We start from the raw sequence: 27,178 nt of genomic DNA, 5'->3' as shown, positions 1-27,178 counted from the left end.
ATCAACAAAGCATTGTAATATTTTTCCCCTCATTTGCCTCTAAATGTCAGTCATCTTTCACAGCAAAATCAAAAGTCCCACCCACGACAGTCGAGACAGCGAGGCGGAGCACTGATGTACTGAAAACACTTGCGGTCAAATGGGGTAGCAAGATCGTATACTTGGATGTCGTGTTCTTGTTTCCTGTCAATTCAGAATGCGCCTCATCAAGACATAGGAAAGCAAATCTTTAAATTCTACTAAAATAAGTAAAATTGTGAAGTCTTTCAACTGTGCTTTATACGTGGAGCATGAGACTCCTCATACCGCAAAGAAAACCAACTGAACAAGCATTTTGGCGACAGAGGCAAGGATTAACTCCCTCTATGCAAACAATAATATAAATTATACTTTACTAACAAAACTTAAGACATGTTTGAAGTCACACGACACCCACTTTTGTTGCAGCTCTTCCGCTTTGCGGTAAGAAGGTGGTGCTGGAGGTGGGGGGGTTAAGATGCTGCCTTCTTCTGCCGCCCTTGTCCTCTCACTTCCTCTGAGGAGGGGGGGGGGGGGGGGGGCGAGAACGAGAGAGACTTTGACAAACACACCCTCAGTGGAGGAGACAGGAAGAGGGAAGGAAGCCATCTTGGTTCCACTTTGACATGTCAGCCTGTACGACTACTTGAAAGCCTGTGATAAGTTTTAGGAAGTACAATCGCTTGTTGACTGTGAAGATTAGTCGTTCCAGAGGGCGGAGCCTGGATGTACAGCTTGGAAACAGGAAGAACTCCCCGAAATATCGTCACATTTTCTGTTGGCGGCGTCTGCTGAGACCTGACTAGGACGTGTGAGATGAGTGGCGGACGAGTGCCATCCAGGTCAGAGGTCATGGAGTGGAGCCCCCAGCAGCTAGCTGACTACCTGAGGAAGGTCAGACTTATTTTTTTACATCATCAAGAACCTTTTAAATGTACAGTACTTGAACTTGACAGGATGGATTGCATAACAATTATCTATATATATTAAATACTTTGTCTTTGCGTGTATTGCAGATGAACCTGTCTGATTGTGACAGAACAGTGTTGAAGAACTCCATTAATGGAAGCCGATTTGTGGTGAGTTTATTAGTACCGGTAATAGCAGGTTTTTCTGACCTGATTGAGAACATTGTGCGCCCTGCAACATGAAAAAGGAAATCGGAAAGTAAGGCTGCCAGGTTACACAATTATGTACACACACTAACACTTTACTCGGTTTTCTGTCTGCAGAACCTGACTGAGAACGACCTGCAGAAATTCCCCAAACTTCACACACCGTAAGTATTTTTTTTTTAATTAATAGACTTATCTTTTTATGTTTGGCTATCAGAAAAACATTATATGATGCAGGTTTTTATTTAGAGCAGAATTTGTACACAAGGCAATTCAAAGTGCTTTGCAGAAATTTAAAAGGTAAAAATAAAGACATAGAATCATAATTCAAATTAAAATAAAAAAATACAATATTCTTAAAAATAATCTTAATTAAATACAATAAATCAAATACTGCAGAAAACATACTTTCAGTTGCCATATTCACAACTAAGTGTTTTCAGCTTGGATTTGAACATTGGCAAGGTTGACGCCCGTCCACATCTTAAGGAAGATGACTTTAGGTTAACTTTAGAAATAATGCAATCTGATTTCAAATTTTCCAGGCTCAAACTGTTTCCATGATAAAACCTTTATTATCTGTACAAGCAAGGTTTTAACGACCATTTTAGTTTTCTTGCTAGTTTAAGGTTAACTTGTTTAAAAAAAGGTACAATAAAGTAAACATACCCAACTTTAGAAAACCCATCCATCCATTTTCTACCGCTTGTCCTTTTCAGACACATGACTTAATTGTACTTCCTACACTTTATTGTATTCATTTATTTGTTAGGGATAGTGTATATTAATGAACATCTGCAACAATCAATACAAGTGTAAATATGCCAACTTATAGCACAACTGCCAATTTCTATCTGTTGTCCCCGGCAAGTAATCACATTAAAAGAGACTGACATGCTGCAAGTGATCACAGACTTGATTACATTTTAACCACTTCTTGAGGTTAGTTTTGAATGTTGTGAGTTTCTGATGGTGAGTGGCGGAGAGTTCCAATATTTAGTTGAGAGCCCTGTTTGTCCAAATGTTGTACATCACTCTATATGGTGTCTCAGAGCCTCCTCAAGCTGTTGCTTTGGTGCCAATCCCACCAACACACTTGGGTTTAATTTTAAAGGTGCCCTACTTTATTATGAAAACCAACTTTTCTTACCAATGGGTACCTGTTTTTAGGTATTTGGGATCAGCATAAGTCCCAAAAATTTAAAAATCAAACCGTAGAGACATGACCGAGATATTTATAAAACAATCTTGCCGAGCTGTTTGGAATTTACCCCATTGGTGACGTTTTTGCCGTTGGTGACGTCAGTGGATTATCCATTTATTGTAGAGATTTCCCCAAATTGCAGTCCGACGATGTAGTCAATAAGCTCCTTCTTTTTTGCTATCTTGTTGTGGTGCAGACTGGCTCGTACATGCATCCTCCTCTGTTGCTATTTGTAATACAAAGTAGTGTAGAGTTCGAAATTATTCTGTCAGTAGACTCGCTATGGAAGCGCTTAAAACTACAACAAAGATGGCGGGGAGAAGACTCAGGCAATGTGGAGCCACGTAAATAAGACCGTCCACAAAAGAGATGGTCAGAAAGCGGCTTGAAAACTGTCTGTAAAACATAATCTATGCAAAATTTTGACTAAAGAATCACCATTACATGTTAGGTAAACCACAAGAAAGTGTTTTAAATGTACAATACAATTATAATATAACCCCTTTAAAACAGGATATGCATTTTTAAAAATTATACAATTATGAAAGTTAAAAAATGTTTATTTAATCAGTGCAATGATTAAAATAATTACTGTCCATCCATCCATCCATCCATCTTCTTCCGCTTATCCGAGGTCGGGTCGCGGGGGAAGCAGCCTAAGCAGGGAAGCCCAGACTTCCCTCTCCCCAGCCACTTCGTCCAGCTCTTCCTGTGGGACCCCGAGGCGTTCCCAGGCCAGCCGGGAGACATAGTCTTCCCAACGTGTCCTGGGTCTTCCCCGCGGCCTCCTACCGGTCGGACGTGCCCTAAACACCTCCCTAGGGAGGCGTTCGGGTGGCATCCTGACCAGATGCCCGAACCACCTCATCTGGCTCCTCTCGATGTGGAGGAGCAGCGGCTTTACTTTGAGCTCCTCCCGGATGGCAGAGCTTCTCACCCTATCTCTAAGGGAGAGCCCCGCCACCCGGCGGAGGAAACTCATTTCGGCCGCTTGTACCCGTGATCTTAATAAATAATTAAAATAATTACTGTATGTTTGTTATCCAACATTTTGATAGCTTTTTGTAAAATATTAATTTGGTTTGATTGTGGTTTGAGCAGCCAGATACCAAGTTCTTATGCAATATTTAATGTGTAAAAAAATTATTAATTGTAAGAAATTTAGTGCAATAAAAGGTCTTGTCTAAAATGTTTTAAATTGACCGCTAATTTTTGGTATGTCAGTGTTGAGTCCAATGTCAACCCTCGATATTCATATTTATATATTCAAAAACAAAAGCGAGCGCCACACTTTCCAGGAAGACGAGTTTTTTTTGGTTGACATCATACTCACTGTTTTCTTTGCATTTAGTTGCAGACTAGAAGATTTTTTGACTTGGGCCAATACTGCTGACACAATTTACGATGCCATTTGATTGTTCTTTGAATATGTAAAGAGAACTGCATCATTTGCACAGATCTGCACATTAACATTCTGCTAATTCGGTAGGTCATTTCTGAAAATTGAAAATAAAATTGACCCCAAAACGCAGAACACTGCTTTGGGGGACCCCTGTTTGACAGTCAATGTAGTTGGATTTGGTATCAGATAAAATAGACACTGTTTCCTTTAATATATAATAGGACCGGAACCAAAATGGTGCTTCCGGCGAAAAATTAATACAAGACATTTTGGACAAAAGTACACTGTAATTAACATTGTCAAAAGCCTGTTATAAATCTAAAAATACAGCACCGACACATGCATCTTTGTACTTACCGTATTTTTCAGACTATAAGTCACAGTTTTTTTCATAGTTTGGCCGGGCTCCAGTGCGACTTATATATGTTTTTTTCCTTCTTTATTATGCATTTTCAGCAGGTGCAACTTATACTCCGGTGCGACATATACTCCGAAAAATACGGTAATAGAATAGCAATGCAGTAAATTCTACTTCCTGCTTCATGCTTATCACGATACCACCACACTTTTACTCTTTGCCATCACAGAAAATAAATTTAAAAACAAATAAATAAATAAATGAAAACACTAAGTCCTTTAGATGGCCACTGTGTGGACTTCTTACATACACAATGTTGCTGCTGTCACAGGACCAATGGAAGTATTTTTTTTTCTTTTCATAAATATGTATGTCTTCACAGGATTATTTCAAAGCTCAGTGCTGACATCAGCAAGAAGGAGGAAAGACGAGGCCTGTTTGGTAAAAAGTGGGTTCCTGTTTTGCTGAACTATTTTCTTTAAATAAAATGTGACTCTGTTTGAGTTATAAAAGGGAAAAAACACAATGTCAATGTTACTAATACAAAATGATAATAATGTCAATATTAAATAATTAACATATAAATAACATTTCTTTCTCTCCATCGCAGAACCATGACACCTAGATTTCTTGAACCGGGTGAGTTTTTTTTGTAGTAATAAAAAGTAGGATGCTGCAGATACGCTTCATGTATGCCCCAATAGTGTAACATTTTTAACACTGCTAATAATAAAACATCTGGCATTACATGACCTCTGTTTAGAGTGATTTTAAAGGTGTTTGGAGTTCCAAATTGTACAACCCATGGGGTGTTTTACTTTCAAGAATCCACTGTATTTGTGGGTTGCTTTTATATGTTGTGACATTTCAACTTTATCATACTTAAATTAGTGATGAGCATTTAAAGGATTAAACAAAACCCATATTAAATTAGTGATGGGCATTCAAACGATTAAAAAAATACTAAAATATAAAAAATATAATTAATGATGGGCATTCAAACGATTTTAAAAATACATAAATAAAAAATAAAATTAGTAATGGGTATTTAAACAATTAGAAAATAAATAAATAAAATACTAAATTAGTGACGGGCATTCAAACAAATACAAAAAGAAGAGATGGGCATTCAAACAAACAAACAAACAAAAAATAAGAGTGATGGGCATTCAAACGGAAAAATAAAATAAAAATGGATGTGTGCCACACTTTCAACAAATAGTACATTACTCTAGATTTAAACAGTGGTTGAAATTGGGCATAACAACAGTTGGTAATATAATATTTACCGGCCAGTTGGACAGCTTTCAAAATCTCTCCCTCAAATTTGAAGTTGTTAAATATGATTTTTTTTCCCAGGTTTGACGTTATTTTGTGAAGGAAATCCAATATGCCCTGATTGAAAACTCTCCAATATAGTTCAAATTGTTGTGGATACATATAAAGGGGCTAGTAATAAAAATATTGTAGGAAAAAATTATAAGAGTTTGTGGTCAAGCGATACAAAAAACAGTGGGGTAATGATTTAATGGGGTCCTACTGTGCAAAACCAATGTGTATTTGGGATCTGCATAAGTCCTAGAAATTTCTAATCAGAGTGTGGAGGCATTGCAGAGATATTTATAAAACAATCTTGCCTTCTTTTCTACTTCCTCCTAGCGGTCCGTTTGGAATTTTGTTCAAGTGTGACCATTTGTTCAAGTGTGACGTCAGCGGATTATCCATATATGGTAGACATTTACCCAAACATTCTTCCGTGAGTCAGCCAATTTTAATTTATGTAAAACTTGCTGTGCTACATGTCGACAATGACAACCAATGAAGGAACATGCTCTGTTTGTTGTATTTAATCAGCACAAGCCACGACACAAACTTCCAGCCCCATCTGAAATAAGAAAGTTCCTTACTTTTTACTTATATGATTCGTGGAAATGCACATTCAACTCGGAAGAAGTCTTTTTTTCGTGTGTGCAATACACTTCGAAGAGTCCTGCTTCAGAAACCTGCAGCAGTAAAAAGATGGATTTTCCAATAAACTACTTCTAATTGCGGGCTCGATATCCAAAGTGCAGAATGAAAGCAAGAAAGCTAAAAAAAACCAACTACAAAACATTATTCCCAGGCGGGGGCGAATGCGCATGGCATGAGAGGCAGTGGTGAAGAGAGGTTCATTTGCATCTAACAACGCCGCCTCTCCAAACAAACAGTTTTAAAAAGGAGAAAAAATGACTTGAAAATCACAAAGAAGTGTTGTAAATGTACAAAAATAATTATGATTATGACTCCTTTAAAAGTTGAGGTACCACAGGATTCCTGGTTAGAGGGTTAGAGGTCTCCAAATTGTACTACTACCTCAAGTACTTCGATAGTTTTTTGTGTTGTTTTTATAACACCTGTGTGAAAATCTAAAATAAATGTTGGCTGTTCAGGAATGTGGATCTGTCCCGGCGGACCAGATTTATGTATTTTGGTCATGCCCAGATATCATGGAGTTTTGAAAGAGGGTGATACAATTCATGTATTTAGTCTCTGGCATTGACTTGGAATTGTCCTTCCTCACTTTGTTTCTTGGTATACAGAAGGAATATGTCAAAATTATGTATATTTATATAGAATAATTTTAGTGGCTGCAAAATAAGCTATTACCAAATGTTGGCTCAAAAAAGATAACCTAATCAATGGCTCTTCTGGTACAAATTGTTCCAAATACCGGTAATAATAATGGAACTCATAACTTTCAGCCATTTCTTTTTGATATTTACTTTGGTTGTTGTTTTGTCTGTCCTAAAAATATCCTCCAAATTTCTTCCTAACACGACACCTGGCATTCACACCAAAGAGGCCAATCTTTGTCTCATCAGACCAGAAAATTTGTTCCTCGTAGTCCGAGTCTTTCAGGTGAATTTTGGCAAACTTTTTACTAAGAAATGGCTTTCGTCTGACCACTATACGATATAGGCCTGATTGGTGGTTTGCTGCAGAGTTGGTTGTACTTTTGGAAGTTTTTTTTATTTTTTATCAAATTTGCTAATTAAAAAATAAACATTTTCACATTTTCATTACGGGCTATGGTCTGTAGAAATTTGAAGACAAAAATGAATTTATTCCATTTTGGATTAAGGCTGTGACAACAAAATGCGGAAAAAGTGAAGTGCTGTAAATACTTTCCGGATGCACCTTAAGTGGGAACATTTTTAATTGTTTTTTTTTAGTTATACCGGTAGTCTTTGTTTCATGTTAGCAAGTGGATGTAGCCCAACTTCCAGTACCTATCATCACGTCCTCCAGATAACAAATTAATTGAGATTGAATCAACAGCGCCTCTGCTGGTTGCAGCTTAGTAGTGCACTCGAACCCCAATTGCTTGAAGAGGCGATTACTCAACTCCGGTTTGTTTCACACAGAATTCTGAACAATTAATGAATGATTCTGTCCACACCTCGTTGTAATTTTAGTGGTTTAGTGCATGTTGCTGACTTTTTAAAGTTCTTTTTCGACAGCAATTGACATTCCTGATTTGAGCGACGATAATTCTGTAAGTCTCGACGAGTTTCCATTTTTCAATAACATTTTGCGGCTGAGAAGTTTGTTTTTGAAATATACCGTCTTTCAGGACAAGGACGACTTGAATGACTATGAGAGTCCGAACAGCGGCGGGGACGACGCCGACGGAGGCAGTAGTCAGAGCGATTACGAGATCCCAAACGACGACGTGGACGGAGCCGAGCATTATGAACTTCCTCCCTCAGAACCTGCAGAGGACCTGGCCCATAAACTGCGCACCGCCCTGACCCCCGGGGAGCCGGAATACATCGGTTAGCGATGGAATTCAATCATAAAGCCGTAATCATTGGTGACGTGAACATGTGACCTTTGCAGATAACAAGGATAAACATGCGCCCTCTAGAGGCCTACGCCCCACTGTTAGCCCCCGCTCACAAGTCGCCTCTAACGCAAAACTGGTGAGAACACCTTCCATGAAAAGTCTGCTGTATTTGTCACAGAGTGGAACTTCATGAATTACTTTCAACACATTTTAACTAGGGATGTGCCAATCGATCGGCAACTGATAGGTATCGACAGATTTTTGTGAAAAAGTATGTGACCAGCCAATGTCAATTTAATGCTTTGTATTGCCGATCCTCTCAGGCTGACAAGCAGCCAGCAGATTTTTGTGTGGAGCTGCTCCCTTAAAATAATATTAATCAGCTCTGTTACGGCAACTGGATTTCTTAGTATCTTAAATATCGTTATCACTTATTCTTACCACTGGAGACGAGGCTAAACATGTTACATACTGACACAAGAGGCATGCTAATAGTTACTAAGTTAAACTAGCCCTAAACAACACCAATTAGTAAGTGCTTAGTAAAGTTTAAGAAGTGTAGAAGGAACCATGTTGCAGGAGAAAGTAAGCAGATATTAGCAATAAATTAACAAGTAGATTATTAAGAGTCTAAATAGAGGATATTATAACAGTAACAGTTGGTGTCAACCATGTCGCATCGGATATGTCCATAAATTGGTAGTGTCGATATTAGGAGTAGTATCGGTATATGTATGATTGATACCAAAGTGATCAAATCGCTATTTATATTTTCTACAAATTATTTTGTTGTTGTTTTTGTTAATGTTTACAAACTCTGAATAATTTACTTTGAGGTCAAAAACCAAAGTTTTTTTTTTTAAATAAGTAGAAGATAGTAGTTTTTGTTTAGTTATTGTGTACTATTTTCTTTTTGATCAAACAATTGTATGTAATAAAATAGAATAATTAACTAGTTTGTGATGATATTGTTAAACTGTCAATAGCACTGACAATAAATACATTGAAAAATGTACAGTTAATACATATGATTGGTATTGATATCGGGTGATCTCACCAATGGATGATTGGTATTGGAATCGGCATCTTGATTGGAACATCTCTAATTTTAGCAGTATTGATTACACATATTATTTAAATCAGTCAATGAGTCACTCACATTGATTCATAGATCATTTGTTTTGTGTTTCTGCAGCCAGGTATAGATCACGCACTGCACTCGAGTAGACGACCGTCAGAGAAGTGTGAGTAACAAATATGTGTTTCTGTAAGTCTTCCAGTCCTGAACCTCTGTGTACAAAATGGTGAATGTTTGTCCAAACATGACTGTGCTGTTATTTTTTCTGACAAAACACCACATGTTGGCAATGCTTTTAAACCCAACAGTTTACATTGCCTTGACATAATGTCACACAGATCCCTACGAAATGTTTGTACACAACCTTAGGGAACTGATGTGTGTAGAATTTGAGTAAAATTGGTTCTAAAACATGGTTTCCGTCAAACATGGGCACTTGACTAATGATTATAAAACATTTGTATTTCATGTATGCTAGCTAGCATGTTCTCGAAAGCAGGGTTCCCTCAACTTTTTTCCACCAGGGACTGGTTTAATGTACTGGTATGCATTGTTTTCACGGACCGGCTTTCCACGTGTGGCAGATAAAAACAGCAACAAATGTGCATGAAAAATGAACTCACTATAACGTTGAAGTAGTGGGAGCCCTGGGCATGTTTCTTTGCGAAAAGATGGTCCCCAACATGTTGATGGCATATAATGTATACCCGTGTTTCTTAACCATAGGGCTGGTGCCCAGTGTTGGGCTGCAAGCGCCCCCTAAAATGTAATATATGTGTTTTTCAGCTGTGGTCTGTATAGCCAGAAGTAGTACCGGTACTCAGTTGTAATACACTTTTCCACCACTTTTGGCAGTAATGACAATATAAAACAAACAAAAAAAGTCTGGCGCTAATGTCATAGAGAAATTTCTTATAATCATTTCTTTAAAATTATGACTAAAGTGGTGAAGCTGTATTTTCATTTGCACTTTAAATTTATTGAAAGTTTAGTTAAGAAACATATTCATTACTAATTTAGTTTATTTATTTTAGCACAACATAATACATATTGTATGTAAATGTATTGTTTATTTGGTTAGTACTTATTTTTCAAATCAGCCTGACCTAAGCCTAAGGTTTATTTGTTAAATTGATAATATAATCTCTGTGATTACCCCATGCTTTTATATCATTTGACAAGGTAGTAAACTATAAGTAGGTTAGATATATTTATTGAATATGATCAAAATCAAGAGTAAGATTACTAATTCAGTGTTAATATTGGAGTGGTCCGCGGGCTCCTCTTTAGTGGAAAAGTTGGGTGCCGAGGTCAAAAAGGTTAAGAAACCCAGCTATATACAATGACCCTGCAGGGCACTGCAGATGGAAATTAGCCTTTGACTATAATCTGGCACATTAACATTTTAGTCCCATGTACTATAACAAAGGGGTTGTAATATGCATCTATTAACTAGCTTATTGGTGTGTTTAGTGGGACAGGTGAAAGTTAAGTCAGAGAAAATGTGGTCGTTTATAAATTAATTAATTTTTCTGTGCAGCCCGGTAGAAAATGCGTCATGGACTGGTGGTTGGGGACCACTGCTCTAAAGGATGTCATTGAGAATATTACACAAATGTTTTTAGTTCAGACAGTAGGCTGTTTTCTGTTCATGTGACTAAACTTTGCTGTCTAACTCAGTGTCTTTATTATTCTGACATGTTGATGATTTAGTGCTCCCAGAACCACCAAAGATCTTCCGTTGCAAAAAACCGGGACAGAATTCGTCTCCCAATCGAGGTACGAACACTTCATCAACACGTGATGCGTTCAAGGACCCTATAGTACTCGATTTCAGCACTCATGCTTGGTTATTGCAATTAATCTAGACTTAATTCTGTCTTCACAGGCCCCAATGGTGCAGAGAGGGTGAGTGTATGTATGTTAAATGCTTGCACATAAAAGCACATTATCATGTTTTTTTGCCCTTTTTTTATATTACCTAATATAGTAATTGCCTATTGTATCAGGAGCTTTTTGATGGTTTGTTAATTTTTCTGCCTGTATTTACAGCCAGGCATACCCTCTCGGAGGTAAGCACCCACATACTGTATGCAAAAATAGTAGGGCTGTCAAAAATAACCAGTGATTACCATGTGATTAATGACAAAAAAATGATCGCAATTTATTTTGACCGTTATTGCTTCTTAAAGGGGAACTGCATTTTTTGGGGGATTTTGCCTTTCATTCTGAAAGACATGACGACGGATGTTTTTTTTTAAAATGCATTCTAAATGATAACTAAACCTAAATAAAAGGCCCCTTACAGCGGAGCAAATGGGAGTTCCACTATTTCGCCAATAAAATCCAATAAATATCCACCAACAATACTCTATTTACATTTCATGACTTGAATATTAACCAAGTACTAGTGATATTGTTATTATAAGCGCTAACACGGACAAACTGTTTATAGTGGTGCCGTGATCACTACCGTGTGTCCCTATGTCTACATCATCAAGTGGTCTGGTCCTCGCTTCCTTGCTCCCAGTAAGTCTATTGTAGATCCTAAATCATGCATCGCACCTGGACAGGAGAAGTCTGAGTAGGTATTCTGACCAGTTGGTACACTTTGACAGCCATTAAGAACCCGAAAATGGCCAGAACGACACGTAAAAGACGCTAGGTCCCCCCTGTCCCCCTTTCTTCATCTAAATGGGAATATATGAACATCCCAGCAGTCGGCATCCTTGTGACAGCAGACCTTGCTGCGTAAGTGATGTTTTATTATGTTTGTTGGTTCTCATGAAGTCTGCGGTGAGTTATAATCTGTGATGAAGGGGGGGGAAGCAAACGTTGTGATGCGTTTTTTTAAATTAACGCTTATGCTTAAAATGATCAAAATACGTAAATATTAAATGTTATTACTCATATGCCTGTTAATACATTACATATATACTTACATCATGTATATAAAACCTTAATGGAGGTATTTGGATGTTTTTTTAAGGGTTTTACAAGCGGAATTGCGCAGTTCCCATAGGCTCCATTGTAAGCAGACTTTTGATCACATTTTATTTAATATTTAGAATGCAAAAGAAACATCAATCGTCATATCTTTCATAATAATTGTGAACGATAGGCAAAATTCCAAAAAAAGTGCAGTTGCCCTTTAACCTTAACCGCGGATGGTTAGATGATCAGGTCAATGCATGCAACAATACAAAGATGAGTGAGGAGACTGTAGTAACTAATGAAATTTCACATCAAGATATACTCAGACAGGACTTAAGATAAAACTGTAAGTTTTGGGCAAATAAATGACATGCATTCAAGTAAAACAAACAAAAAAAATCCTGTATGACATTGTGACAATAAAATTGCATTTGTGTCCAAATATTGGGGTCTTTTTTAAGTTTAAATTATGCAAGCGAGTGATAACCTGTGATTAACCATGATTAACCCAAATTCATTAATATAATTTAGAAAAAATAATAATTTGACAGCACTAACAAAAACACAATCACTAAATGATATACTAATAATGAATATAATTTGGGTTGTCAAACGATTTACATTTTCGGAATAATCAGACAGTTGCTGTGGCTTAATTTCGATTTATCATGATTAAATATTCATGTTAACATCCATCCATCCATTTTCTACCGCTTGTCCCTTTTGGGGTCGCGGGGGGTGCTGGAGCCTATCTCAGCTGCATTCAGGCGGAAGGCGGGGTACAACCTGGACAAGTCGCAACCTCATAAATATATTTATTCACATTATTGTGTTCCTGTTATTAATTTTGTGTTATTTATGTGATATTTTAAGATGAAAGTCCTTTGGTGAAAAGAAAACTCCTTAAAGAGTGTGCATAATACTTGTGGCTCGAATGTTACTTAATCATTTTATTTTTGTACTCCAATTTCCCATCAAGAAGGCCAACGTGTTGTTTAGCATCTATTACTTGTTTGATTCAGCACCCTGTCAGTACCGCAACAACTGCACATTTGTGCTACTTTAAATCTGATTAATATTGTTAATGGATTAATCCGCATTAAAGCGTTACCGTAATTTTGACAGCCCTATATCCAATAAAAAAAAACAAAAAACAAGGTTGGCTGTGTGTGTTTTTCTTCAGGCCTCAGGGGGATGTATCAGATCCTCCCACTAGGTCCAAACCTGTTGCTTCTCCTCTTTCCTCCTCTGCCTCCATCGGAAGGAGCAACTCCTCCGTCAGACCTTCTCCCAACCGGTGAGTAACTATCGTTCGTCTCATTTTATTGTATTAATGTAATCCTGTATTTATTCATTTATTTATTATTTAGATTTGACGGAATGAGAGAGGTAAGATTTTTTTTTAATAGTTAAATGTTTATCAGGACCAGTACAAGCTTTTTATTATCTTTTCCCTCCAGCAAGCAAACATTGATGGTAAGAAGTCGTCTTTTCCATTAAATCCAACCAAGCTAGTTGATTTTATTTTAAAAATATATATAAACAATGTTTTTTTATATTTTTTTACAGTACCAAAGCACATGTTTCCAATCCTTCATAAAAATGTGGCCTCCCGCCCTGCACTGCCTAGCCGCTGCGAACAAAGGTAGAAAGTCAGATCACAAGAACATGGCCATGCTTTAATTAAAGGGGAACTGCACTTTTTTTTTTAATTTTGCTTATCATTCACAGTCCCCTTATGGGAGACAAGAACGCATGCGTCTTGTTTTTTTTTTTTTTAAGGGTTTTGAAGACAAAAACAAAACGCTTGCAAGATGCGGCTAATGGGAGTCACAATTGTAGCCTTCAAAGCCCTCTCAAACATCTTTAAAACCTGCCATCAACGTTTTACATACACACTGCAAGTTTATATATAATGAAATAACAGACATGTTCATAACTATATGTAATATGTAAAATATTTATCGTATTTTGGTAATCAAAGAATCAAACTGTCCATCGAGTGAGTCACTATAATATTGATCATGATACATGCAGCACATCATGCTTGTTAGTACAACTGCATACACTGTCAAGCTAGCTGCGTACAAACAAAACATGAATTGTGAACTAATACTTTACAGATACTGTAATATGATTGTTCATGTTTTTCAGTCAGTACAGATTGGTGTCTTATCGCATTGTGTTGTGCATTACAAACTCAAAAGCCATTCAGCTGCTGATGCAGAAGCTAGCTTGCGGCTAATGTCGTAGCATGCCGTTGCAAGGCGAAGTGTTACTACGCTAGAAAAACAGTACGTCAGTGTTTGCTCTTAGAATAACAATGTCGCAATTTAAGTATTGTTGGCGGTTTTTGGATGCATTTTTAGAGTTGATTGCTCCCATTAGCTGCATTGCCAGCCACCTAGAACGAGACAATTATTGCAAATTAGAATGCAAAAAACCTACCCAAAACATATGTATTTGTTGTCTCTCATGAGGATTGTGAGCGATGGGCAAAATTCCCCAAAAACTGCAATTCCTCTTTAAGATACAGACATTTGATGTGGTCTTTTTTTGTAGCAACAATTTGCCTCCTGGTGTCACTTCAGTTGGGTCACTGCCTCTCCACGTTCACTCCGGTAAGAAGGACTTTTTTTTGTAGCCCATTAGGATGCCCTCTATGGGTTGTACTTTTGACAATATACTAGCATAAATTATTCTCAAAGTTGTATAATCTTTAGACAAATGGTAATGACTTGTGAACAATTAGTTGCTAAATTGAACCTGCAAAGACCTTTTGCATGGTGGCGGCCATGTTTTGTTTTTTTGTTTTTTTACCCAATATTGCTCAATTTTTACAGACATGTTTTTGTCAGTCCCCTGAAAGTGCCTACCAAATTGTATGGTCCGTGTTTTCTGCAGGACCAGAATGTATCTGTGGCGTTGGCTTGTGAGGGCCAGCAACAAAGCTATATGACATCATTGTTTGATTTGCAAAACTGACCGTGACGGGTAAAACCAGGGCCGCCCCTCCCCATATGCGGATTACACAGTGTGCATAGGGCCCCGCGATCTGTAGGTGGCCCTGTTTTGCTTGAATAAGTGCATGTAAAATTCAAATGAATAAATGACAGGCAGTTTTACATGCAAGTTTATTGCAAATGTATTCCTAAGCCCTTCCTGCTCCATTACTGATAAGACTATAATGGAACATTTACCCAGATATTCTCATTGAATAGTTCCATTTAGGTCCTCTCTTTTTTTCATAATTCTGGATATTCAATTAGTGGCTGAATATCCCTGACATATGAGATGTATAAAGAATCAACTCGAATCCACATCGAGGTTTTAATTAGTGCGGTAAATAACCACAAGAGGCTTTGATTGACAGACATGTTAGCCAATCAGAATTGTTGAGCCTTTCGTTAGTTCGTCTCTCGCTTCAAACAGGAAGAAAGACGTCTTACTTTGTGCAACACTCTCAGCACCTGAGCGTGTTTCTTTAACAGTAGAATTACCTGAACAGACTGAACCCTATTTTTACTCATTCACAATCTTTGTTTTAGCAAAGACTAGAGTGGGGCACCGCCACCAACACACTCACAGTACAGAAAGCCTTGTGACTTGCCAGTGAGAAATGCCGCAAAGTAACACAAATTAGGGGGGGGGAGGGAAATATGATTATGAAGCTAAATGTCCTATTGTGGGAATATTTTTTTCAATCAGATGAACGATGAGCGAAAATGCTGTGATCACGTGATAGCAATAAACAAAAAAATAACATCCAACCTCATTTTTCCAACTGAGGAAAAAAAGGTACTTTAAGATGTTAAATATCTATTTGTTAAATTTTTGCTTACACAAATTAGTTCATTTAGTTTTTTGTTTGTTTATTTACTATAACAGTTATTTACCTTCAAATTACAGTACAATGATTAACAATTATTCAGTAATGAGGAATAAAAGTTGATATCCTTTAAATCAGGGGTAGGGAACCTATGGCTCTAGAGCCAGATGTGGCTCTTTTGATGAGTGCATCTGGCTCTCAGATCAATCTTAGCTGACACTGCTTAACACGATAAGTAATGAATAATTCCGCTGGTAATCACAGTGTTAAAAATAACCACGTATCAACCAGACTACAAAGCCATCAGCAAAACCATGCAGCACCAGAAGTCGCATTAGTGGTAAGAAGGATTTCATTTATTATTGGTTAGCTTCAGAACAACATTGTTATTAAAAAGAATAAGAGACTCATTCAACTCTAAAAATTTTGTTCTTACTTAAAAATGCACGCATTTAGTTGTATTCATTGTTAAAAAATATTATACGGCTCTCACGGAAATATATTTTAAAATATTTGGCTTTCATGGCTCTCTCAGCCAAAAAGGTTCCCGACCCCTGCTTTAAATGAATACTTGGATTAATAATATATATTATGATCCCATTACATTATAAACACTGTTTAGTTTTTATGGATTATTTCTTGAGTTTAAGAGCATGATGTAAACAAAACCTCTGAGTCTGTCTGCAAAAATCCAAATATTTTTTGAAGTAAATTATTGCATATTGTTTTAATGTGTGGCACCTTGAGAATAGAATATCTTGATCAACAGTGTAAAAGTAACGTCTTCTTTCACTTATTTTTGCATTTTTATGTATAAAATATAAAATTCGGAATCGCAGTCGCAATTTTGGAGAGAAATATCGCAATGAAGCTTTTCTCAAAATGGTGCAGCCCTAGTAATGAAGCAGAGTTACGACGCCATCTATTGTACAAAGCAGAAACGCCTCTCGCTAACAAACTGGTTTATTCTCCAACAGCGCCCGATGTCCAAGGTTGGGATGACGACGAGTTTGTAAGTACGATACGATGTCGATTTTTTTTTTTACATTAACTCATTGCATTGTTAAATAACATTTTATCTGGGTGTGGGATTAATTAGGATGACGAAGAGTACAATGATGACTATGAGAACCCAGACAGTGGCAACGAGGGCAACGATAAGAGTGACGACGACGCGACTAACGACGACAACAACTGGGCTGACAATTACGAACCTCCTCCATCGGAACCCTCGGAGGACCTGAGTCACAAGTTGTGCCTCGCCCTGCCTGTCGGAGAGGACGATTACATCGGTAGGATTTAAAAGTAGTATCGCTGTCAAAGGACGAGCAAGAGTTAGCTCAGACATCTTAGATGCGATGTTATCTGACCGTAATTTTTATAGTAACCAACACTTTGATATTGTTTTCCTCAAGTCATCAATGCAATGTTATGACATGTATGTGAGATCGATTCGGGTGACCTCTGCAGATAAATGTGTGTCAACAGGAGGCCCACCACCTGCCGTTAGTCTCCGCCCACCGGCTGCCTCTCTCCCGCCGCTGTCGCCCCGCATGGTGAGTCCCTCTAACACAACTCTACACATGTTCAATGTAATCCATGCCATACATCGTATATACAACAAAGAAATATTCACCCTAGCGTCGCTATGTTAGCTACAGTGCTAACATTACACTCACATTTTAAAAGCAACATCTTGCTAGCTAAGCTTCCATGTTGACGACAAACAGAATCATGAAACTCACGGATGGTTGGCAGAGTTTTAAGATGTGTAGCAAAGCCTGATCCCAAATCTAGTTAATATGATACTTTTTGTGTTTGTGCAGCCAGGCGAGTCGTTGCCCAGTAGAGATCCCTCCCCGCACTGCGCTAGACAACCATCAGGGAAGTGTGAGTAACATTTGGAGTCAGACTACTTCCTATGCCGTAACACTTCAATGTCTTAAAGGGGAACTGCACTTTTTTTTTAAATTTTGCTTATCGTTCACTATCATTATGAGAGACATGATGAAGGATGAAGTTTAATTTTTTTTTGCATTCTAAATATTAAATAAATGTGATCAAAAGTTTGCTTACAATGGAACCTATGGGAGCCACGCAATTCTGCCTATAAAGCCCTTAAAAAAACATCCTAACACCTCCTTTGAGGTTTTTTATACATGATGTAAGTATATATGTAATGTAGTAACGGGCACATTTATAAAAACATTTAATATTTACATATTTTGATCATTTTAAGCATACGCGGCGCATTAATTTCAAAAACGCATCACAAAGTTTGCTTATTTTTTCTTTATCACCGATTATTACTCACTGCAGACTTCATGGGAGCCAACAAGCATAATAAAACATCACTTACTGTGCAAAGTCTGCTCTCATTAAGATGCCGACTGCTGGGATGTTCATATATTCCCATTTAAGTGAAGAATGACTCATAATCCTCACAAAGAAAAGCGGTGGGGGTGGGGGACCAAGTGTCTTTTTGGGTCCTAAATGGCTGTCAAAGTGTACCAACTTGTTGGAATACCTACTCAGACTTCTTCTGGCCAGGTGAAATGCATGGTTTATGATCCACAATAAACTTCCAGGAAGCGAGGAAGCAGCAGATCCTTTGATGATGTAAATATAGGGACACACGGTAGTGATCACGTCGCCGCTATAAATAATTCGTCTGCATTAGCGCTTATAATAACAATATCACTAATATTTGGTTAATATTCAAATCACAAAATGGGGTATTGTTGGCGGTTTTTGAATAGTCATTTACTGGATTGTATGGGCGAAATAAAGGAGCTCCCATTGGCTCCACTGTAAGCAGACATTTATTTACACGTTAGAATGCATTCAAACAAAAATCCATCCGTCGCCATCTCTTTAATAACCAGACGAACCAATTTACGTAGAAATTGCATGCGAATGCTCCATTGCTGAAGGAATGTAAAATGAATGTAAGAATAGTTTGAATGTAGAAATGGTTTGAATATTGAAATGGTTTAAATGGTTAAATGGTTTGATTGAAAGAATGGTTTGAATGTTGAAATGGTTTGAATGCTGAATTGATATGCTAGGGGACTGTAGAAATGGTTTGAAGGTTAAAATACTTTAAAAGTTAAAAATGGTTTGAAAGGTGAAGAGCAGAAGTTGTACTGAAATGTAGTATGAATCTTAAAATGCTAACTGTTGGTATAGCGAGATGAGTTAGCATACTTCAAAGAGGATACAAAGTAACAGATTTCATGATTATTAGCCCTAAATGTGTAACATTAGCTGAAATGTTGGTATACAAAGTTAGCATGCTAACAGCAGAAGAGCTACCGTACTTCTAAGATGGCGACAAGCAACAAAATCCATGTTTATTTGATTAAAAAGTACAAAGTCAGCTTAAATGCCTGCAAAAAACATTAGCATGATAACGGGGGAACAGCTAGGATACTCATAAAACGGTACCAAGTAACAAAATCCATGAATGTTATCTTAAAATGTATAAAATTAGATAAAATGCTAGCCCGCTAACGCTTAATGCTAACATTACTATGCTAACAGATGCAGGGCTAGCAAACCTTAGAGATGGAGCCAAATACCGTAAGTTATTAAAGAAGTTGGAACGGTGTGAATCGGATGAACAGGGATGAAGTTATGCTGAGCCAAAAAGTGGCGGAATAAGAAAAATAATAAAGAATAGATGAAAAATGGTGTAGAATCTTATGTGTGAATTATTGTAGCAGTGTAGAATAATTGTGAATGATAAGCAAAATTTAAAAAAAAAGTGCAGTTCCCCTTTAATGCTCTGATTGAATTATGTTTAGTGCTGACAGGACCACCGCAAATTTTTCGTGGTAACAAACCAGGAAACGGCTCGCCTCCCATTCGAGGTATGTTGTCGCCAGAATAATTCTACCTTATTAATTACATTTATATCCTGTGTACTTGCATGTAAGACTAACAAGTTATAACTGTGTTAAAGATGTATCCTATTTTTTTTCTTCAAAGGGCCCAACACAGAAGAGAGGGTAGGTTTGTAGTGTCTTATTTTATTTTAATATATTTAAAAAAAACGTTTTTAATCCTTGTAATTAGCTTTATTCACTGATTGGTTGAGTAAAAGTACATGGTTCTATTGCTAATTTGACTATAGTTACCATATAGAGTTAATTATGTTGAATGAGAAAATATTATTAGCATAGCTAGGAATTTTTTTTTGGTAATTTTGGACGCCACGCACACGCAATCCACTACACAGCAGAAGATTCATAAAGATTTCCTCCCTACCAATCGGTGAAGAAAGATAATCATGATAGTGCATTAACTTATCACGGTTATCATAAATCCAGGGGTGCAGCCAGGTTTTTATTTTAAACTGAGGGGGACCAACATTTTTAAAATAACTGTAAAGTAAACACCATATGTGCATAAATAAAAAAGTTGGTATACTGTACATGAAATTCACATTTAAACGAGAAACATAGCAGAAATAAGAAATACAAATTTAGAAGCAATAAGTAGTCACTGCATGAGCTGTTTCATGAGATCAGAGTGCGTGACTGTGTACCTTTTTGAAAGGCGGTGCCTGTTGTCATGTGACGTCAGCGAGGGTGTGCACCATTAGCTGTGTTAGCTCAGCATTGGCAGTCTGTGGCGAATGTTGCCAACGGGAGCTCCTGAATGTATTCGCCGTGTTTTCTTGGCGCTAGTTAATCATTTATATGGTGTCAAAATGGTGCCAAAATCCGGGGGGGAAAAAATTACTGTGCGCAAAACTTCTGTTTGGGTGTGAGAGTGCAGACTTTGCGCTGTTTTCTTTTGTTACCATCAAACTGTGTCCCTTCTGAAGGAGATTAGAGTACTGTATTTAGACAAAATACCCTAATATTTCTATATTTTGTCATTAAATATACATGTTTTACACTACAACCTATGAAACGATGACATTACCATTTATTATAACGTTTTAATGCACCAGTGAAAGACTCCGCCCAGAAACGGAGTCCGCTGATCACCTCTACAGGCGTAGACACAGCTACTCATTCCCAATAGGAAGTTCCAACATTCGTAGACACTTTGAACGCACCACTGGCGAAACAGGCGAACGCTACGTGCACTGCAATTTAAATTAGACTAAATAACAACACATTGATCCTCTTTTTTAGCGGCGACATGTCAGTTAAAATTGAAAGCAGTTTAAAAAATTTTTTTAATCAAGTGTTTCCATTTTCATTTCATTTCTATTTGTTACAGCCGGCTACACAGTCTCGAAGGTAACACACACACACACACACACACACACACACACACACACACACACACACACACACACACACACACACACACACACACACACACACACACACACACACACACACAATAAGTTCTATTTACTGTATTTCTAGCTTTTTCAAAAACGAAAACTGGACTATTAGCAAGTATTAGTACTTACCGTATGTGTGGGAGTCCCAGAGAATACAATTCTCTCTGTCGTTATCAGTTCAGAATGAGTATTTGTCTTTAGGCCCCATGTGGATGTCCCGGATCCTCCCTCCAGGTCCAAACCTGCTCCTCCTCCTCATCCTGCTTCCTCGTCCGCCTTTGTCAGGCCTCCTCCCGACAGGTCAGCCTCCCTCCTAAGTGATGAGAAATCAATTCATCCCAATTGTAGTATAATATTAATCATCAAATATTTTGTTGGTGTTGCAGGTTTGATGGTATGAGGGAGGTAGGTTTGGTTTTGAAATGTTTATTTCTCTGTCTGATAGAAGCATCTTATCTTCTCTTCTTCTCTTCCTTCTCGCAGACACACAATGAAGGTAAGTGTTGTCAATTTTTCAAACTAATTGATTCATTCACAATTTGTAAGTAAGTAACATTTAATTATACAGCATCTTTCACAGGCAAAAGCCACAAAGTGCTTCACAGCACAGTTCAAATATTAGAAATTACACTCAATATAAATATTTAACATAAAAGACAATATGAACCCCATCCACGCCAAAACAATTGTCTTATTATTATACCACTTTGAGGGTATCTGTTGCATGTATTCCAAAGCATATGACCACAACCCATAAGGGGCACTACAAAAGTCATTTAGACCACCAAATGGCTGCGCTGCCTTATATTCTCTTCCAGCACGCAAGCACAACACGTTTCCCCTCCTCCATAAAAATCCGAACCCCCGCCCTGCACAGCCCAGTCGCCACGGAGACAGGTAAGAAAGTCCTTGGCATCATTGCAACGTTCATTACTACGGTTTCTCACAGTCATTGCTGAATAAAGTGTGGTGTCTTTATCATCCAACTAAGTTTGCCTCCTGGCGCCACTTCTTTGGGATCATTGCCACTTAGTGTTCACGCTGGTAAGAAGATGTACACATTTTATTAGTTATTTCACGTCATCCACTTTCAGCAGGGCTATTTTTCTCCTTCATTTGCTGCTATGGCCACTAGAGGTCAGCTTTATCCATGTTATTTACTTTCAGTAGAGGTATCCCGTTATTTCCCTAGAATATAGTTGATAAAATGTTAAACAGTTGTCATAAAAATGATTGTGTTTGGAAACATGTTGATTAAAAGTGGTGTGTGCAGGCTATTTGGATAACAGGAGCAACTTTGATGGATCTGATCGTTTTCGTTCTCCCCTAAAACCTGCTTCAAAACAGGTACAGTACCATGTTCATCGTACACATTACCTCACGTAGCCTATAGTCGTGTATAGAGAGAGTATGGACAACTCGGTTTCAGACTTGGTCCCAAACATGGAGCCCTATAGTCACGAAAGAGGCTTTTGACCAATCAGAGAGCGTATTAAATGATTGGTCAAAAACCCTTCACGTGACGACAGTGCGCCATGTTTGGGAACAACTCTAAAACGCAATTGGCCATACTTCACTAAAGTTTGTATATGCAAATTTAGCATTTCATCAACATGTTGGACAAGCAGTAGAAAATGGATGGATGGGTTTATGAATAAATTTACAATAATATGTACAATATATGTTATTACTTACTATGGCGTGTGTGTGTGTCACATTTTAGTAAGCATTTTATGACAGTATATCTTCTTAACGGACACTACAATAGAACGTAAGTTTGGATATACTTGTCAGTCAGTGTACAATTTTTCTACTGTAAATCTGATAATACACACATTGAACTACTGAAAGAGTGTATTGGCACATCTCAGGCAACTTTGTTTTGTTTGTTTTTGAAGCCAAAAATTATTCATTTAGAGTAAAATGAGCAAATACATGAAATATAGCTAAATAACATTAATATTAGTAACATATTGACATTAAGCACATTACAATGATTCAACAGAAGAACAAACCTTGTATTAAAAAAACCCCACTTCTAAGTGACAGGACTGTACTAAAAATTTAACCACCACCAGTCATATCGAATATGTTCAATATTGAATATATATATATATATATATATATATATATATATATATATATATATATACACACACAAATATATATAAAAAATAAATATATATATATATATATATATATATATATAAACACACAAATATATATAAAAAAAAATATATATATATACATATATATATATATATATATATATATATATATATATATATACATACATATATACAGTATATGTGTATGTAAATATATATATATATATATATATATATATATATATATATATATATACAGTCTGTGTATGTAAATATGTATGTGTATGTGTATATATATAATTAATAAGTACAGACCTAACTGCTTGGCATCTCTGCCTGTCGCACCTCCTCCAGTGCACTTGGAGGTCAGCTGCAGGGTCGTCAGCTGGTGCCACCGTTCACTGATGTTTCGCCCCCAAGCCAGGACACCTCGCGGTGGGGGGGCAGTGGCTAAGCGGGGACGTCTCCCCGCGCCACTCCCTGCAACTGACCTCAATGGGGTGTTGATATATATATATATATATATACACATACACATATACTGTGTGTATATATATATATATATATATATATATATATATATATATATATTTATTTTTTTTTTATATATATTTGTGTGTGTGTATATATATATATATATATATATATATATGTATATGTATATACATACATACTAGAGATGCGCGGTTTGCGGACACAACCGCGGAGTCCGCGGATTATCCGCGGATCGGGCGGATGAAATTAAAAAAAATACGATTTTATCCGCGCGCGGGTCGGGTCGGGTGGATTAATTATATATATATGTTTTTTTTTTTGTTTTTTTTTGCGGGTGGCAGTTAAACCAATTCGGAAATATATATACGTAGTTAAATGTTGTTACCCACATACGAAAAACGAGCAGGCACCTGCTGCATATGCCACAACAGAAGAAAAAAAAAGAAAAGAGATGGACACTTTTACGGAGCAGAGAAGGGACGCCTCGCCGGGGTCCGGGACCGAGGCCTCTTCCCCCGAGAGGGCCCCACCGGGAGCCGTAGCTGAGGCGATCCGCGAGAAGGGCCCGACGCACGTCCAGGTTCACTACCGCGCCCACCGCACCGACACCCCGCCTCGTCCGCCTTCGCCGCGGCCGGCGTCACGCGCAGCAGGTAAGCAGCTTACCTGCCCGCCACCCCCGTGGCCGGGGGCTCGTAACAGGGGTCACTCCGCGCACTCCGCCCGCGCAGCTTACCTGCCCGCCACCCCTGTTGCCGGGGGCGCGTAACAGGGGTCACTCCGCGCGCAGTGCGCTCACGAAAGGGGTGGGGCTCACCCTGGTTGATATAGAGCAGGACGGTGGCCATGGAAGTCGGAACCCGCTAAGGAGTGTGTAACAACCCACCTGCCGAATCAACTAGCCCTGAAAATGGATGGCGCTGGAGCGTCGGGCCCATATACGCGGCCGTCGCCGGCAGCGAGACGCGCTTGGAGGTGCGCTCAGCGCGGCTCCCATATGATTGCGCACTGGTGTGCGTCTGGGTCGTGACAGCGTGGCACGCGAAAGTCTGTGCTGCTTTCTTTAACAGGCAAAAGCTTTATAACCTCAGTGAGGTTATAAAGCTTGCGCACCAAACACGAAGCAAGGCCATGGTGCAGGAGAACAAAGGACTTCTTTCATTTAAGGTTTGTGATAAACCATCAAACTCATTCGTTAAAAGGACTCTATAGTAATATAAAGCGAATTTTGCTGGACATTATCATGCAAGAAAAGTTTATTTTTGGGACCGCGATCACCGCGTAATGATTTTTAAAGGTTGCATTACAAACATGTAACTGTCCCATGTGATCAGCCAGTGCGATTGGAAATCCATGCTCAATTATTGCCTCCGTAAATAAAACTTCGGCATTTATCACATCCAAAGAATCTGTTTGGGCGACGAAAAACGTTGAAAGTTTTCCACTTGTATCGCTAGCAACGGCATTAGACTTGTGTTTTTTTGTCCCAACGTGGTCTTTTACATGGCTAATTCCTCCGTGTCCGATCAAAAAATCTTGTCTGCACAAGGTGCAATTCGTGTAGTTTTCACCCTTTTTTTTTTTTTTAATTAATGAAAAACCCGGAATAGGTTGATGAAAACCGTACGAATTACGGGAAAACCGGAGTAGTTGGCAGGCTCATTAATGCCTTGCATCATCTATATTAGATCGGGCGGATGGCGGGCGGGTGCAGTTCTGATCAAACGTTACATCGGGTGGATGGCGGATGGTTGACGACTTTCTGACGCGGTTGCGGATGAAATAAATTGCCTACCCGCGCATCTCTAATACATACATATATATCTCAAGGATATGAATTAGGATAAATAAATGGGTTATACTTGTATAGCGCTTTTCTACCTTCAAGGTACTCAAAGCGCTTTGACAGTATTACCACATTCACCCATTCACACACTGATGGCGCTAACCAGCAGCCATCAGGAGCAAGGGGTGAAGTGTCTTGCCCAAGGACACAACGGACGTGACTAGGATGGTAGAAGGTGGGGATTGAACCCCAGTAAGCAGCAACACTCCGAATGCTGGCACGGCCACTCTACCAACTTCGCCACACCGTCCCAACTTTTTTATTTTTTTTTTGCAACTTTTTGTGGAATATTTTTAGAGGAGCTAATGTGTTATTGTAACAGGACTGAGTGAAGAGTTTAAAATAAAATAATTACTTTAGAAGTATAGTTGGGATAAAAGTAACACATTAAAAATAATTAAAATTTCTGAGGGACTTAAAATATTATATTTAATAGATGTCTAATTTATGGAAGTGGGGACAGGCAAGAAATACTATTTTGTAGTATTCAAGTTACCGGTAGTTGAAATTATCTTTACAAATTGTATTTATTCAATATCAAATTAGATCAATGTGCAGGACGTTTTGCATGAAGAACATTTCTTTTTTTACAGTTAATTTCATTGTGCATTCATACATTTCTTTCCTGAGGGTGCAAATGGAATTGATTGTGTTGAGTGGCCCATATATTTACAGTAGCAAGATCATTGTGTCTGGGGCTGCGTGAGTGCTGCCGGTACACATTGAGGAGGAAATTTCAGCTAGTTTACACAAGAAAAACATTCCCAACAGAAATAATTTTTGATGACTACATAAGACTGTTTTTGTAGGGGTTGGACCCTTGCTGGTACGTTGGTAAAGTCACAAGGAGTGAGGCTGAAGGGTACTTCAAACAAGTCAACAAGGTAACACAATTTCCACTCATATTTCCCATAATGCACCTGAATAAACTACTTGGACCAGCTTTTGAATCAATGGAAATGTTTGTTTTTAGGATGGGGCGTACTTGGTGAGGGACAGCTCTCACAAGCAGTCTAATCAGCCCTACACACTGATGGTCCTCTACCAGAACAAAGTCTACAACATCCAGATCCGGCATCAGGACCAGCAGTTTCAACTCGGAACCGGACTCAAGGTTCAGGAGGTAAGCTCGGATTTCATAGCAGGCATATATTGGATTTATCTGCGTTAAATACACTTCTACCTGTGTGTGTGTGTTCAAGTCTTTCCCGACAGTGTGTGACATCATCAAACATTACTCCCAGTGCCCTCTGCTTCTCATCGACGCCAAAAAACGCTGTTCTGGTCAACAGAACCAGTGTCTACTCTCAGATCCAGCAAAGAATTACATGGCGAAACCATAATGATCTCTACAGGAGTTATACGAGAAAACTGATTGTGAATTTCTTCTCCATTTGTCGCTTCTTCAAGATTCAAAAGTATTTGACAAAATAACTGAGTGTTTTGGTCCTGTTTTCACCTGCGTAAAAAATAAAGAAATGAATTACTCTATGAATGCAGATGTCCATAAGTTTTGACACTTACTCCAATTTAAATAATCAAGTCTCCTCTGTTTGCTGGGTCTCAAATTTGTGCCGTGTATAAACATTAGCATTAACAGATGTGGCTGAAAGCAACATCCTGTAGTTGTAGCTTCTTTTTTTTGTCCTCTCCAGCTACT

The 27,178-nt window shown here is 38.1% G+C and overlaps 1 protein-coding gene and 1 long non-coding RNA gene across 9 annotated transcripts in view; one reads left to right on the top strand and one right to left on the bottom strand.

Annotated features, from left to right (window-relative positions):
- The window catches only part of LOC140679025 (uncharacterized), a 50,776-nt gene that overhangs the window by 4,293 nt on the left and 19,305 nt on the right, over positions 1-27,178 (bottom strand). For all 6 annotated transcript variants that reach the window (XR_012050599.1, XR_012050601.1, XR_012050603.1 and 3 more), the window contains exons 2-3: positions 21,199-21,382; positions 437-903 (exon numbers count right to left, since the gene is read on the bottom strand). This is a non-coding gene — a long non-coding RNA (uncharacterized lncRNA). The remainder of the gene's footprint in view (positions 1-436; positions 904-21,198; positions 21,383-27,178) is intronic.
- Positions 764-27,013, top strand: lcp2a (lymphocyte cytosolic protein 2a). Of its 3 annotated transcripts, none has more exons than XM_061962630.2 (33): positions 764-912; positions 1,035-1,097; positions 1,251-1,297; positions 4,480-4,545; positions 4,708-4,736; positions 7,598-7,632; positions 7,711-7,912; positions 7,977-8,059; positions 9,119-9,167; positions 10,715-10,780; positions 10,890-10,909; positions 11,054-11,073; positions 13,119-13,232; positions 13,306-13,324; positions 13,396-13,411; positions 13,505-13,580; positions 14,498-14,556; positions 16,742-16,776; positions 16,864-17,056; positions 17,256-17,320; positions 17,591-17,654; positions 19,571-19,636; positions 19,755-19,774; positions 21,000-21,019; positions 21,271-21,369; positions 21,456-21,474; positions 21,553-21,565; positions 21,888-21,966; positions 22,061-22,113; positions 22,343-22,416; positions 26,328-26,402; positions 26,492-26,641; positions 26,721-27,013. In XM_061962630.2, the coding sequence occupies exons 1-33, from the start codon at positions 835-837 to the stop codon at positions 26,859-26,861; spliced, it is 2,208 nt and encodes a 735-aa protein (XP_061818614.2). In that variant the 5' UTR covers positions 764-834; the 3' UTR covers positions 26,862-27,013. The 3 variants fall into 3 exon arrangements, with proteins under 3 accessions (XP_061818614.2, XP_061818613.2, XP_061818612.2); XM_061962629.2 differs by having other exon boundaries at positions 17,253-17,320; XM_061962628.2 differs by having other exon boundaries at positions 17,235-17,320.

The sequence above is a fragment of the Nerophis lumbriciformis genome, linkage group LG09, assembly GCF_033978685.3.
Source record: "Nerophis lumbriciformis linkage group LG09, RoL_Nlum_v2.1, whole genome shotgun sequence".
NCBI classification, from domain to species: Eukaryota; Metazoa; Chordata; class Actinopteri; order Syngnathiformes; family Syngnathidae; genus Nerophis; species Nerophis lumbriciformis.
The sequence above is the reverse complement of the archived record's forward strand: the minus strand, read 5'-3'. Positions and strand labels throughout refer to the sequence as shown.

Coding starts and splice junctions, on each gene's coding strand:
- lcp2a (XM_061962628.2), top strand. CDS start 835: ATGAGTGGCGGACGAGTGCCATCCAGGTCAGAGGTCATGGAGTGGAGC. Junction 9,168..10,714: donor TAGACGACCGTCAGAGAAGT/GTGAGTAACAAA, acceptor TTGATGATTTAG/TGCTCCCAGAACCACCAAAG. Junction 17,321..17,590: donor CGCCGCTGTCGCCCCGCATG/GTGAGTCCCTCT, acceptor GTGTTTGTGCAG/CCAGGCGAGTCGTTGCCCAG.